Genomic DNA, 16,509 nt, shown 5'->3' with positions numbered 1-16,509 from the left:
CTGGCCCATGTTGACTCCAATGCTTCCCACAGTTGTGTCAAGTTGTATGGATGTCCTTTGGGTGGTGGACTATTCTTGATACACACAGGAAACTGTTGAGAGTGAAACACTCAGCAGCGTTGCAATTCTTAACACAAACCAGTACGCCTGTCACCTACTACCATGCCCCGTTCAAAGGCACTTAGATATTTTGTCTTACCCATTCACCCTCTGAATGGCACACATACACAATCCATGTTTCAGTTGTCTCAAGGCTTAAAAATCCTTCTTTAACGTGTATCCTCCCCTTCATCTACAATGATTGAAGTAGGTTTAACAAGTGACATCAATAAGGGATCATAGCTTTCACCTGAATCCACCTGGTCAGTCTATGTCATGGAAAGAGCAGGTGTTCTTAATGTTTTGTACACTCAGTGTATGTACTGTACATATTCTGTGACCTAGGTTACATCTTTAAAGAACGGAGCATGTTACATGCCTCACATATGGACTTTAGTAGGAGGTGCACAAGAGGTTACAAAAGCAAATCTGAGAGGAAGTTTGGCACAATGAACTCATAAAGAAGCAGCGGTCAAACGTTGAAGAGCGTGTCTCTGAGGTGGGTTCCTATACACCGGGGACCGTTCCCATCCAAGATAGACAGCATCTGCTGAGCCCTCACAGGAAATCCTTTCTCTATCCACTGCTGCTTGGGAGGTGCCGAGTACGCAGCAGTCATATTAAATATTTCTCATCTCTCGGGATGAGGGGAAAACCAGTCCTGGCTTGAATGTGATGTGGTATTTAGACTGAGGATAGAGCAGTGGGACAACCACGGATGCGGCCCCTCGGCCTCTTCCGAATTTTTGTATACATTGGCATGGATTACTGCTACAAGAGGGCAGGAGTGTGCTTTTCCTTGCATGACCCTCCAACTTACACTATGCAAATAATAAATTTACCGGTACTAAAATATCCCCAATTAGCTCTGCACGTTTGTATCAGTAATAATAATTGATTGCATTTATATTTCCACCTACAGTAGGTTCTCAAAGCGGTTTGCATAGTAAGGTAGGAAACTCACCTCTTCCACCACCAATGTCTAGCACCCATTTGGGTGATACACGGCAACCATTTTGTGCCAGAACGCTCACCACACATCAGCTATCATGGTGGAGAGGAGAGGAGAGGAGTGATATATGCGTTTACACAGGCAGCCCAATTCTGATCTTTTCTTTCACTAATTGGTATTTTGACCAATCAGATCAGCTCTGAAAAATAACTTATGTGAAAAGATCTGATGTGCTTGGTCAAAAGACCAATTAGGGGGGAAATGATCAGAATTGGGCTGCCTGTGTAAATGTTTTTGTATTCCCAGCACCACAAAATGAGCACTGACTCACCAGAACGCCATGTGCCATTTGAACCTGAACAACAGTTTTGTAATCTTAGGATGTTTTTCATTTACAAAATGAGCAAATGAGATCATCCATCGATCCTATACTAGACAACAAAATAATAAAATGATTGGGTAGTTATCCCATCAACAATTATGTGTAGCATCATACATGAAATACACAAACAGAAATATAAACGCAACATGTAAAGTGTCGGATCCATGTTTCATGAGCTGAAATAAAAAATCCCAGACATTTTCCGTATGCACAAAAAGCTTATTTCTCTCAAATTTGGTGCACAAATTTGTTTATATCCCTGTTAGTGAGCATTTCTYCTTTGCCAAGATAATCCATCCACCTGACAGGTGTGACATATCAAGAAGCTGGTTAAACAGCATGATCATTACACAGGTGCAAAAGGCCAATAAAAGGCCACTTTAAATTGTGCAGTTCTGTCACACAACACAATGCCACAGATGTCTCAGGTTTTGAGGGAGCGTGCAATTGGCACGCTGACTGCAGGAATGTCCACCAGAGCAGTTGMCAGATAATTTTATGTTAATTTATCTACCATAAACTGCTTCCAACATCATTGAATGCAGAGCCACTGCAAGTACTCAGGAAGGAGATGTTACGTCTTGTCGTCACGAGACAAACATACTACCCGTACTACTGCCAAATTAAAGTAAACATATGAGTAAATGAGGGATACAAAGTATATTGAAAGCAGGTACTTCCACATAGGTATGGTTCCTGAGTTAATTAAGCAATTAACATCCCATCATGCTTTGGATAATGTATATAAACRCCCAGTGGCCCATTATTTTGGCTACCATGGCTAGAAGAGACTGACTCTGAAACAGGGTCTCAAAGGAGCATAGGGGGTTTAAAGGGTGTGTGTGTCTCAGTCACCAGATCTCAAAYCAATTGAACACTTATTTGAGATTCTGGAGTGGCAACTGAGACAGTGTTTTCCAACACCATCAACAAAACAACAAATTATGGAATTTCTTATGGAAGAATGTTGTCGCATCTCTCCAATAGAGACAATAGTAGAATCTATGCCAAGGCGCATTGAAGTGGTGCAGTGGTCTGCACTGCATCTCAGTGCTTGAGGTGTCACTACAGACCCTGGTTCAATTCCAGGCTGTATCACAACCGGACGTGATTGGGAGTCCCATAGGGTTTGGCCGGGGTAGGCCGTCATTGTAAATAAGAATTTGTTCTTAACTGACTTTACATTTACATTTAAGTCATTTAGCAGACGCTCTTATCCAGAGCGACTTCCCTGGTTAAATAAAAAATGGAAGCTCTTGTGGTGGCCCAATGCCCTATTAAGACACTTTATGTTGGTGTGTCCTTTATTTTGGCAGCTTTCTGTATATTTAGCTACATACCTAGGTAGGACACCTCCTGACAATACAGCATTAGTCATCTGACAGAAATTAGGAGGATGAATCCAATGGAGTGATTCCATCCATTGAATATCAATTCATTTCTTTAGTTACTCAATTCTAATATAAGATGTTATTTTTGAACAGTTTGTCCAGTGTACATTGTAAGGGAAAAAAATAAATATGTGTAAAAATGTGGAAACAAAGTTTAAACAAATAAAGACAATCTCATATCCATGGAAACCATGGTCCACCATTTCAACATTCATTTTGAGCATGTGGTATCCATCCTTCCCTATATGTGAATGACTGTTGGACTTCAGTGGGCCATACAGATGTTCTGCATTTAGAATCTAGGTAAAAGGTCGTCATTCTGAGAGAGCGGCCATTTTGGAATTTAATAAGCAGCTGTAGGTGTGGTTCCAGTGATGATCAGTCACAGACGGCTGGAAGGCGCCAGATTCCCATAGCCTCCAGCATCGTTGACTTTCTTAGTTAAAACCCCTGTTTAGCCAGTCTCCTAGGAATGTCCTGCATATAACTATTGACAGAGAATATTGAGTCCTTCCTTCCTTGGTTTTTATTGTGTATGCTGGTTCTCTTCCATAATGTAAATAACACTGAAATCAATAGAATCTTGTTTGGTTAGGGACAACAATGTTAAAGAGTAAGGTGATTGTTCATGGAAACAACTTAACCATTACACTCTGACAGTCACTTATGATAAAAACAGGGCTTGAGGTATTAATTCAAAGTACATGTTTCATTGTGGAATGGTAATTACACTGTAGTAACAAACTGACATTTCCAAGACAGGAAAGGTTGACTTATTGCAGCTGTCTTTTGTGTCATTCCTCTCTCAATCACTGACAAAAATATATTGTACCCATGGGGATTAAACATCCCCAAATAAGAAACTATCTAAATATAGGCAATATAGTAACATCTGTAAAACATATTTAAAGCCAACATTTAACATTGACTGAATGACCCTTATTAGAACATTCTGTGGTTCGTGACACAGTCTGTCAGTCACACTATCAGTGAAACACTAGCATAACTACATGTTCAAACAGTAAGTAGTGGGCAACTTCCTCTCCCATCTGGCTTCCAGAAAACCTGCCGTTTCTCAGACATCAGCAGGCCAAGTCATGGCTTGGTTTGCATGCTCCAGCAGGAAGGGAGTGGAAGGCTTGGGGACCCTTCCAGTCCCCTAAAGCACCGCTGTCTTTTACACCCCCAAATTCCAAGGACCCCTCCTCACTCCATCGGTAATGTCCCAGAAGCTCATGCACATTCCTTCCATTTAAAATCAGTAACCAGTGAGTATTTTAGTTCAATTTGTGTTAACATTATTCAATATTACTAGTCCTGAGATACAGTATGACTGCACGTTTGTGGATAGGCTACAATGTTCTTTCTTGCATGTTCCTGCCACAGACAAATAATTGTCAGCTTTTCCGGCTCTTCAAAAGCCTTCAGCAACACATCTGTTTCCATTCAACTAGTCTCTGTCAGTTACTCTGACCTTATAAATGTTATTTGATAACTCATTTGGCTTAGGCAAGTCGTACAAAAAGTACGAGTAAATCTATATCCTTCCTAAGATTGGGCAACAAAATACTATTTTTGTATAAAAATGATTGTTCTTTGACTGTCTTCATAAACACCCTGATCCTTAATCAAACTAACAGATGTTTGTTAAATTTCAGCAGCGTTAGTAATGATTTATAGTTCCAACTGCAGTGATTTTCCCTGCCAAGCACAGTAAAAAATCTGCCGGTTACCTTTCACCTACTTAGCCTCCGGTGCAGACAAGAGAGGGTTAACTCCTTTTCTTTGTGGTCTGGCCCCAGGTCATGAATCGCCTACGTGCTCCCCGTGCTTCCAGCACGGGTGTTAAATCTGAATGTTGGGAATTGCCTTAACTTGGGCATTTTCTATGCGTGAACTTTCCCCTAATTCTCACACTGCTCCTACCTCACAGCAAGTCTAACAGAGGAGCACCTCAGGCCAAATCATACAGCACGTCCCTCCTGACGTCCAACACAGTGCCAGTGACTTCACACAAACGCAACCGGCTTCAATTTATCCCAGCCGTACAATTAGGCTGGCTCAAATAGCTTTTTCTCCGTGTTTTCTCTGTACTGGTTTCAAAACAAATCTAGACTTGAAATGATATTCAGTTTATTAAGAAGTACAGTCAGATACATAATTATTGGCAAAACCTTAACAAGGGCCCCAGGACCAGTGGAAGCAAAATAGCCCCATAACATCAAAGATCCACCACCATATTTTACCGTATGAGGTATGCTTCTGTTTTTCAACGCCAAACCCTCCACTGGTGTGCGTAGCCAAAGATATCTATTATCRTGTCATTTGACCACAGCACTGCCTGGAGTTTGATAAGCGGCATTGGCACTTGGATTGGAACCGGTGCTATGGTCAGATTACATGAAAATATATATATWTTTTTTAGCATACAATATAGCTCAGTTTTTGTATTATAGGTGCCAATAATTATAGACCTGGCTGGACTTCATTTAACAAAGTACAATCAGTTATTTTTCTTTATGGAGGATGCAAGACAGAATGTTTATTCACACACTGGATATATTTTGTCAAATTATTATCTATGCACATTTATATGCAATGTAACATTTTGAGCTATTAAAGCCTTGTGTATCAAAAACCCTTTATCATGCTGAGACCAAAATCTCTTTTACAGAAGAGCGCTGTAATTAAAGAAATATTCACCAAAATATACACATCAATGCGCTACGAAAAGCAAAACAGAGATACAAAACACAATCAAAGAAAACAAACACATTCTTCAGTAAAAAGGTCCTCAATCGGCCAWAATAAATATTTGGGCATCTGGATTGACAAAAAGCTATGTTTCATATTATGAATTGCCCTCGAGGGAACAAATCATCCAGTTGTAGATTATTCCACAAGGTGCTAAAAAACTAAAAGCAGAATTAACTAACTCAGTGGAGATCGAAGGAATCTCCAGAGTCACCCATCCCTGACTCAGTGGAGATCGAAGGAATCTCTAGTTATCCTTCCCTGACTCAGTGGAGATCGAAGGGATCTCTAGTTATCCTTCCCTGAGACCGAGTCTTGATAGCTCACAACAATGAAGTGAGGTACGGTGGAAGTTTGTGTAAGAGGGCTTTATAAACAAAAATAKCGCAATTCATCGATCTACGAGACTTCAAAGAYGGACAGCTTACTTTCTTTTTCCCTTTTTCTCCCCAATTGTTAGTAGTTACTGTCTTGTCTCATCGCTACAACTCCCGTACGGGCTCGGGAGAGACGAAGGTCGAGAGCCATGTGTCCTCCAAAACACAACCCAACCAAGMMSCACTGCTTCTTAACACAGCGCGCATCCAACCCGGAAGCCAGCCGCACCAATGTGTCGGAGGAAACACCGTACACCTAGCGACCTGGTCAGCGCGCACTGCGCCCGGCCCGCCACAGGAGTCGCTAGTGCGCGATGAGACAAGGATATCCCTACTGGCCAAACCCTCCCTAACCCGAACAACGCTAGGCCAATTGTGCGTCGCCCCATGAACCTCCCAGTCGCGGCCGGCTGCGACAGAGCCTGGGCTCGAACCCAGAGTMTCTGGTGGCACAGCTAGCACTGCGATGCARTGCMTTAGACCACTGCGCCACTCAGGAGGCCGGACAGCCTACWTTCTGATACAGAAAGCATTGATGTCTAGTGTGTGCTATTATTAACTGCGTCCACTGGCTTCAATACAGTGGCAGCTGCATTCATTAGACGATATCGACATAATCTATAACGAGCATAAATGTCAACTGAATTGTTTGTTTTCTGCTATTTAATGAAAGCTATGCCCTATTCCTTTAAAACTTCTTCGGGATTGGTGGGTCCCCTGTGGGACAGTTGAGCTAACGTAGGCTAATGCGATTAGCATGAGGTTGTAAGTAACAAGAACATTTCCCAGGACAAAGACATTTCTGATATTGGCAGAAAGCTTAAATTCTTGTTAATCTAACTGCACTGTCCAATTTACAGTAGCTAATACAGTGAAAGAATACCATTCTATTGTTTGAGGAAAGTGCAGTTTTGAACATGAAAAGTTATTAATTGTTGCGGCTTTGTACTGAGGTAGCTAAGGTAGTCAAGCACAGGAGAGCAGAGATGTCAAAGTAGCGTCTTTAATAAGCAAGTCCAAAAATGGGTCAGGTACAATACCAATAAACCCCCAAGACATAGGAACACACAGTCACTCACGGAAGGAGAAAAAACAACGCTCCTTACTTTTCCTACAACACTGTACACCAGTAAATAAACTGAGGAAAACCTCAACGAGCAACATGAAAATAATCCCACACAAACCTAAGCGGGAAACAGGGGTAAATATACACACAGAAGTTAAAGCAAATGAAAACCAGKTGTGAATGAACCAAAGACAAAACAAACGGAAAAATAAAAATGGATCGGTGATSGCTAGTAGGCCGGCGACGCCGGGAGGAGAGGAACCACCTTCGGTGTAAGTCGTGACGTTAATAAACAAATTAGGCATATTTGGGCAGTCTTGATACAACATTTTGAATAGAAATACAATGGTTCATTGGATAAGTCTGAAACTTTGCACATACACTGCTGCCATCTAGTGGCCAAAAGCTAAATTGCACATGGGCTGGAATAATACATTATGGCCTTTCTCTTGCATTTCAAAGATGATGGTACAAAAAAACTTTTGTTTCTTTCTTTGTATTATCTTTTACCAGATCTAATGTGCTATATTCTCCTACATTCCTTTCACATTTCCACAAACTTCAAAGTGTTTCCCTTCAAATGGTACCAAGAATATGCATATCCTTGCTTCAGGGCCTGAGCTACAGGCAGTTAGATTTGGGTATGTCATTTTAGGCAAAACTTGAATAAAAGGGGCCGATCCTTATTCTTTAATTCTTAACTTCTTAACTAACTCATCAATATGCTTTTTGAAACATACCTTTTCGTCAATCCAGATGCCAAAATATTTATAAGTGGGGGCACGATCAATGTGGGCACCATCCAATGTACATACACATAAATAATCCGATTTTTAAGCGTTTCGGAAAATAACATACACTTAGCTTTACCTGTAATAACTACCTAACCTCTTTATAGAAAGTAATGGTAACTTTTTTATATTATGTTCAAGTCACACCATAACATTGTCATAACATTATCACACCATAACATTATCGCAGCATTAGCACACTGTAACATTATCGTAACATTATCCCACTGTACCGTTATCCTACCATTATCCCAACGACATCACGCCATAGCGTTGTCATAACATTATCACAACATTATCGCACTGTGACGTTACCGCAACATTATGTTACCGCAACATTATTGCACCGTAACGTTATCATAGCATTATCACACCATAACAATAACATTATCAACAGCAAAGTAACCGGTGTAAAGTATCAATCAGCATAGGCTTTCCTCTCGTGTTTGAAGTGATATCAACCATTTCTTTGTTACATCATCATGTTTATCACACAAAGTGAGTTAATCTATCCTTTACCATACAGCTGTGTGATTGTCAATGTAAGTGCACTGACATGTCTGAACCCCTTTTCTGGGTACTGAATGATAGAGACAGTATAGTGAAAGTAGAAACATTATGGTGACAGTAGTTARATGTGTTTGCACATAAAGCTGTCTTTTATTGTATAGCTGTGCATGTCAATGTGCAATAATTTGATTGAAATCTCTTTGTTTACCGTATTTTACAGGTAGTGATGAAATTGGCTTCATTGTTACATCACGTGCTCCCCTCTCACRCCTTCGCTTGACATAAAGAGTTAACTGAGCGGGGGAGAAACCTGAGAGCAGCTCTTCCCCCTCTGCTKGGCCAGCCAATCAGATCAGCCAGCCTGCTGGAGTTGAAGGGCTCTGAAAGTATAAAACCAACGTGCTCTGCACAGAGAGGTAGGATCTTGAGCTCAAGCAAAGAACTGGAAAGAGAAGGGTGCTTCTGCAAACCACCTGACAAAAAAACGACCAAGAACTTGAGCCAACGAACAAACAAAGGAAAGCAGGCAACAATGAAGACAATACTAGCAACCCTGACTCTGTGCCTGGTCATTCTGATGGCCACCGGCAACCCCTTCGAGAGGAGAGGAGGCTCGGCCACCAGCGGGAAGGAGAAAAAGATGCAGTATGCAGCGTGGGACGACGTGAATGTGATCGCCCATGGCCTGCTCCAGCTAGGCCAAGGCCTCAAGGAGCATGTGGACAAAACCAAGGGCCAGATGAGGGACATCACTGCCAAGCTGAAGGTCTTCAACGGCACTGCAGCGGACCTGGGCAAGGAGAGCCAGAGGCTGCAGGCGGAGGGCGAGGTGTTGAAGTCCAAGGCCCGGGGGCTGGAGGACATGGAGGTCCAGGTGCTCAACGAGACGGCCGAGCTGAGGGAGAAGACAGAGGAGATGCAGCAGGAGAGGAAGAGGGTGGATGAGAGGATGAACAAGCTGGAGGAGAAGATRGATGGCATGCTGCAGGGAGAGGGGCTGCCCGACATGAACATAGGCAACTCAGGCAACTACAGCGATGCACGCATCATTCAGGTAAGGAGGGAATCCATGACTCTATTTGGTCATTCATTGTGTTTGGAAAATAAGCTATGATACAATTGTGCATTTGGTGTAAAGGGAAGCAAATGACTTGAGATAAAAAGTGATTAATGACAAGACAGACTGTAAGCTAACTGCTGCATGTCTCCCCTTTTGTGAGTTTACTTCTCTGCAGTTGCCATTGTATCCATTAATTTCTGATCACTTCAATTCTGATTGCTTCAGTTGTATGAAGCATTACCATACAATGCTTTTTGCAGTGAGCAGCCTGGCATATTAATTTACTATTAATTTACTGCGATAACATGACAAAACACCACAGCAAATAGATTAATTGATTAACATTAAATAATGTGTATTACAGTAGGCTACTAGTATTATACTTTCTCCTACATTAGTCATGCATAAYAGTTTGGCAAATGGCCTATTTGCTGATGTTCAGAGGAACAACTGGAGGGGGACAATAGATGCACTTTGATGGACAAGAACAGTTCTGGGATTATTTACATTGACTCAAAGGGACTTAAAGATATTCAGCCTGAAGCAATGTCTGAAGGCATGCCAGTGGGTGTGTTTATTGTGCTGGAGTGCGTGGACTACGTGCTAAACGTTGGCCAGACAAAGGAAATGCACCCATTCGTTTCAGAATGTGTGAATGATTTTTAAACMATGATATTTGGAACATAGCCCAGTTGAGGAAAATGTCACTCTTGATTTAAAGATCACGTGGAGCTGCTATAGGACCTGAAAAGTAAAAAGAGAATTTCTTGTTCTGACATTGACTTTTTTTGTGGGATGGAAACCCCMAAGTTATTATTTAACCAAACTACCKGGTTGGAAATTACAAAAGCTGTTGAAYGTGCTCGGATAGGCTATGTGAAATGCGGCCCGATTCAAAGCACAAGCACATAGTAGTCTATATGTTATAGTCTAAAAACACAGATCACAATATCGCCTTTGTGGTGGGCTATTCCTATGTTATAAGAAACATAGGCTACTTAAAATTATGTCACAGGAGAAAGACTAACAGGGTACCTGTCTGTTTTCTTTCAGTGGATGCTGGAAGCTCAGAATAAACGTATTGATGACCTGGTCAACAGAATCCAACTCCAGCAAGATAAACTTGAAAAGCAGAACGTGCGCATCAGGACCCTGCAACACCAGGTATGAAACATTTTGTGAATATCACTGACCCATGTATAATTATTTAAACAATTCATGAGGCTATTATATATTATTATTTATTTAAAACGTCGTTTTCCTTGCTCACTCAGATTCAGCTGAAAAAAGAGAGACCAGCATTCAGGCGTAAACCAGAAGAGACCGTTCAAAATGGCAGCATTGAGCAGCGCGACTCACCCATCGGTAAGTAAAGCCAAGCTTCATGTCAAATCCGTTGTTTAAATTGACGCCCAGACAAATACTGACCTCCCATGCCATCTACTTTGAGACAAYACGAGGCTTAAAACATCAAGTTTAACTGGAGTTCCCTCTAAATGACGTGAAGGATTGACTGTAWTTATCAGATAATTGCCCGCGCGCATCTATCTGCCCAAAGCCCGCGAAATATTACGCACAGGTGATTGGCCATGCCAATTAATGCACCTACCAATGACTGAAAATGTACATTACTTGTCTGAAGGAACGCTTTCATTGGGTTCACAGTAAATATAATATATTCACAGTATAAAGAAAAAGATCACAGTAGGAAGTGTCAATTGAGTTAGGTTACACACTGTCTTACTTAATACAGTAATTGTAAAAGTGATCATGATGTCCTCGACCTACACCCAAACCAGACAGCTGTTAACATCTGAACTGTACTACTGTGGCCAGCTCATAATGTGGGCTTTCATCAGTGCTGTATGGAGCTTGATCATGGCCAAGTAGGGAAAAGTTCAGACACTAGTTCCAGGATTTCTGGCAATGGAACAATGATTAACTCATGGCAAGTTCCTGTTTAGTGCTTTAGCTGGGGTCTGGTCTCACTAAAAAGTCAGCATTGAGGGATATGAATGAATCAATAGGCCTATACAGGATATGTGAGTCATGATTTAACTCTGAATGTGACCTATGCGAACCATGTCACTTTATGGATGTTGGTCAGATATGTGATTGACCTACTCAGAGTTGATTGAAAAARAAAGTAACATTGTTATACATACCGTTTCAGTATATTGCCTGTTAAAACAAGTAAATTATCGCTCTCTCAATCAAAAGCAACATGACTTGTGGTTCTATCTAAATAGTGAGTTTTACACTATTTCACACTGTCTGATAGCCACTGAGGAAAGTAGGTGAAAGGTGAACCCACAGGCCCAGAATTGTGAGATGCAGTCACCCAGCAGAACACAATGAGTCGTCTCTCAGCAAATTCTGACGTCAGCAGGATTTCAGGAATTCTATAAAAGAAACAAGTCATCTGGCTGGACTCCAATTGGGGGATAGTTCAGCTGTCTCGGACAGTGTTAACTCAGGGTCACAGCCCCAGCACAGAGGGATAACTCACAAATCTGATGGAGCTTGGGGCGGAGGAGGGGGACTTTTTGCAAATTTAGAACCTAAAAGGGTTCTTCGGCTGTCCCCATAGGAGAACCCTCTGAAGAACCCTTTTTGGTTCCAGGAGAACCTTTTTGGTTCCAGGGAGAACCCTTTTGGTTCCAGGTAGAACCCTTTTGAGTTCCATGTAGAACCCTTTACACAGAGGGTTCTACATAGAACCCAAAAGAGTTCTACCTGGAACATTAAAGGTTTCTCTATAGGGACACCCAAAGAACCCTTTTGGAACCCTTTTTTATTAAGAGTGTATGTTCCTCAGATTAGGTCATTTGGCCCAGAGCCAGAAAAAGTCATGAAAGAAAGCAAGGAAAAGGAGGCGGTTTAATTTAGTCTGGTGAACTTTGTACACACATCCTTTCTTGTTTTGAAGGCACTGACTGCATACCTCCTTGCTCCCTTCTTCCAGCCCTCCCATTTTTCCCTCTCACCATAAAACAGTGGTATATCCCTCAAGAATGTGCAACCTTTCCCCCAGATCTATCAGAGTAGTCAAAAGTYCCTCTTTTCCCCTCCTCCATCCCTTCTTCCCCGCTCCCCATCCCTGTAGACCCTTGCTTCTCTGGCCATAGCTGAATGAGAAGTGTGCCAAAGTTGAGAGGAACCCCTGACCCCAAGGCAAACCGCGACCACAACCACGCACCACTAATCAATAGAGWTCATGCTTCGCCCCGGGTTATTCCAGTAGAGTGATGCATTGGGGTCCCGTTGTCTGCTCTTGTGTTTGTTCAATAGCAACCAAGTCAAATCAATATCAATCAAACCAAAACCAATATCGATTGATTGGCTCCAAATCAATTAAAATATTTACTTAGGCGATTGTTGCTTATAAAGAGCATCATAGCCGATGAACGTATGCAGTATCTATCAAGTCGGCATCATATAAACTTGAACCCTTTTCTGGAAAACATTAAGGTTGTGCACCATCTCATGCCTCATCAGGCACATGACAGCCACTGGGCCCCCCATACCTTTTGTTTATGCTGCCTGGCTGTCTCTATCTCATTCTACCTCATGTGCACAGCAACCAATCGCTACTAAGCTCTCTTTTGTTCCGGGCAGGTCAGACTAGGGCACAACACATTAACTCTTGAGCTTTGTTAGGTTTACAATTACTAATAAACCCACTTCACGATAAGGCCTCTTTATGGGCAAACATTCAGCATTCACAGACCTGGAGAGCTACAATGAAGAAGCCAATGATAGGGATCCTAGATAGGGAAACCAGATGTATCCTGATTCCTGAACATCTGACCTAGTTATTAAGTGAAAGGTAAACATGTTATGCAATAATGTCCCTACAAAATAATATTTAAAAAACAGTAATATTTGACTTAAGTGACTACTTCTGCTTGGACCCACCAAACCCCCACTTCCATACACACAAGTGTGAATTCCCTCAGTAGAAAACAAGTGGAGTTGTCAGAGGCAGGGTGGACTTTTGCCCCATAGCTCACAAACAAGCTCTGTGTTGGCTGCTGTTCAAGGCACTCGAGATAAGAAACCAGAGTTTTTGTTTTCTAGTTGAATGAGTCATTTATAAATAGAATATTTGTGCCAGCGAAGGGGAAAGGCCAAGGCACTGTTAGAACACAGACCTTGACGACGTGTACTGATACTGTCTTGAGATACGAGGTGTGGGAGAACAGTTTGTGAACCGTGTTGTGTTTTTGTCTTTGTTTTTTTCAGAGATGGCCTCAGACTGCCATGAGCTGTTCCTGAGAGGCGAGATGGCCAGCGGAGTGTACACCATTCAGCCATTAAACTCCCAATCCTTTGAAGTCTTCTGCGAAATGACAACTGGTAAGGGGAGTTAGCCAGGATTCTGGCTCACCGTATAAGGTTACTCTATAGCTTAGTTTATRAACATATTGTATCCATACATGAATGACAGTTGGCGGTAGTAAAAAAAAAAAGACTAATCCCACTGCTCTTTCTCTTTCCTCTCTACAGAAGGTGGCTGGACCGTGATCCAGAGGCGCCAGGATGGCTCAGTTGACTTTGACCAGCTATGGCAGGCCTACCAGAGCGGCTTTGGCAGTCTGAATGGTAAATATATCCTCTGTTGTCTTTTATCATCTCCCTCAATAAATTCCTCTGGAGCTAGCTAGCGAGGTCACACCGAGGTTTGGACAGTACCACCCACATCCACAGCATAGAACAGTACAGCACAGAGCTCTTGACCCGAAACCTCCCAGTTCAGTTTGATTAACAAGCAGCGATACTAACACTAATACAGGATTGTAGATATCAAGATCGAGGGATCAGATGGATCTTGATATGGCAGGTTTGGCATAAACAACCATCTAATCTCCAGCTTTAATGTCCCTGGTGGCTTTAGGTGCCAGAAGTGACCAAATCGCATGGTCTATTCCTGTTAAATTAGATTAAGTGATTACCAGCCCTGTTACGATYAGATCCTTTAAATTAACGAAGACACTGAGATATCTGGACACATGTATGCAGACTTTGCACATGCTACCACAGCCACTGATCAGGTTTTAACTCCTTTGATCTCTCTCTCTCTCTAGGTGAGTTCTGGCTTGGTCTTGAGAAGATGAGYGCCGTGGCCAAAGACACAGACTACATCCTCAAGGTTAAGTTCTCAGACTGGAGGGGCGATTCTGAGACCATCCAGTACCCCATCCGTCTGGGCGGGGAGGAGAGCCATTACGCCCTCCACATCCAAGAGACCTCCAACGGCAACCTGGAGAGCGCCCTGACTACCGAGGCCTCCGGCCTGCCCTTCTCCACCCGCGACCAAGACAATGACCAGAAGAGCGACACCAACTGCGCCAAACACCTCTCTGGTACGTCTCCTCTTTTTCAAAGTTCAAAGTTACTATTTGGCTGAATTTTATCTAAGATTTAAGATTTATTTAGTCTGTTTATCTCTCTATGACTCAAATTGGGAATGTAGCACCAATGCCAATCTAACCAGATGTTTGCTCTCTTTCTCCAGGTGGCTGGTGGTTCAGCAACTGTGGACGCTCCAACCTGAACGGCCGCTACTTCATGAGCCCTCCTCCCAAGCAGAGGCATCAGAGGAAGCAGGGGGTCTTCTGGAAGACCTGGCGTGGCCACTACTATCCCCTGAAGACCACCGTCATGATGATCGCCCCCGCTGTGATCGAGAACAAGTCATAGAGGAGAGACGCTCAGCATTCTGACAAATTTTCTCCTCTTGAACTGAAACACTGTTAGAGGCGGTTGGTCAATGACTTGGGTAAGCTACCCAGTCAGTCCTGGCTTCACCCAGTGAGACTTCCAACAGAGCCAAGGCCATTATAAAAACCAAAATAACTCGKACTTGAATGGGCTCCATGTTTCCAATTCTCTGTTTTTCAAAAGTCTTAAAGTCTCTCAGCAAGATACACAACCGAACAATGCATAAATGTATCTTTAAGATGTTAAGAAGTACATGTACATGTGAATCTAGCAGTGGAAAGTTAGCAAGGGTGTTTCACCACAGCTGTGGTATGAGCTCACTCTTAATCACTGTTTAAAGCAACGCTGGGCCTCTAAGACTGCATCAATGAATGGAACAGAATGAGGCGAGTTCCAACATGTTTTTTGTGTTGCAAGAAACCAAGCATTTTCCACGTTAAGACCTATCTGACAGTGGTTTCTGAATGCAAGAGCTCTCCCAGAGTTTTAACAGTGATTTCTAGCTAGAGCAAAGTTTTGTCAGCATGAACACTGTAGTTGTACAAGTGGGGCAGCTCTAGAGAGTTTCTTAATCCGATTGTATGGACCAAATGGTGACTGAAACAATTTGTTGTTTTTCCACATGAAAGTAATGCCATTAGCTATCCAAAGGCATTATATAAAGAAATAATCACTGTAAACTATAATTACAGAATTACAGGATGTAATGAGACAGAACGTGTGTGAAGTATTTTTCAACAATGGTGGATTCTATGGAGCAAACACCATTCCAGCTTCTGTACAATGTAACACTACTTTTCCTGCAGTTTTATTTTGAATCAAAGTAAGCTCACGCTCCACTGTTGTGTTCTCGTGGAGATGTTTTATCCTTCAGTCACATTGACTGTCCTTAAAATGACCAGATCATCTATTTCTGTCTAGTGTATGATGAATGAATGTCGACTGTCTCTTCAGAACCTTGACTGTAACTTGTTGTAAAATTCTCTAGTGTTCTTGTCGATGACTTGAGTTTTTTTTTGCCTTCTTTATTTATAAGTTGTAAAGAATCTTTATATATTTCTGCTATCGCCTGTTTGTAATTTATATTGTCGATTTCATGTTTTCCAGTTGTGTAAAATTGCTGTTGTTTTTTTAAGAGAAAATAAACTGATCTTTGGCATGAACCAGCCAATGAAAATGATCTTTGGCATGAAACAGCCAATTCTCTGTCTGATCTCTGATCAAACACACTGATGCAGCTGGAAATACAATCCAGAAGTGAGCCAATGACCAGAATTGAGTATCAAATCCCTTACAAAAAGGCCACATGAAGAAATCACGTGGTTGTCGAACACGTGAAATATATAAATACATATTTTTTTTTATGTGTGAAGATTCACATGTAGTGTTTTCCCCTGTACTTT

The 16,509-nt window shown here is 42.0% G+C and overlaps 1 protein-coding gene across 1 annotated transcript; it reads left to right on the top strand.

Annotated features, from left to right (window-relative positions):
• The first annotated feature begins 8,744 nt into the window (after positions 1-8,744).
• LOC111979018 (angiopoietin-related protein 4) lies at positions 8,745-15,786 on the top strand. The gene is made up of 7 exons (XM_024009294.2): positions 8,745-9,376; positions 10,436-10,546; positions 10,657-10,747; positions 13,628-13,741; positions 13,892-13,987; positions 14,470-14,748; positions 14,901-15,786. Exons 1-7 carry the CDS (start codon positions 8,855-8,857, stop codon positions 15,083-15,085), a joined length of 1,398 nt encoding a protein of 465 aa, XP_023865062.1. The 5' UTR covers positions 8,745-8,854; the 3' UTR covers positions 15,086-15,786.
• Positions 15,787-16,509: the final 723 nt, after the last annotated feature.

This window comes from Salvelinus sp. IW2-2015, linkage group LG19, assembly GCF_002910315.2.
Source record: "Salvelinus sp. IW2-2015 linkage group LG19, ASM291031v2, whole genome shotgun sequence".
In the NCBI taxonomy this organism is placed as follows: domain Eukaryota; kingdom Metazoa; phylum Chordata; class Actinopteri; order Salmoniformes; family Salmonidae; genus Salvelinus; species Salvelinus sp. IW2-2015.
The sequence above is the reverse complement of the archived record's forward strand: the minus strand, read 5'-3'. Positions and strand labels throughout refer to the sequence as shown.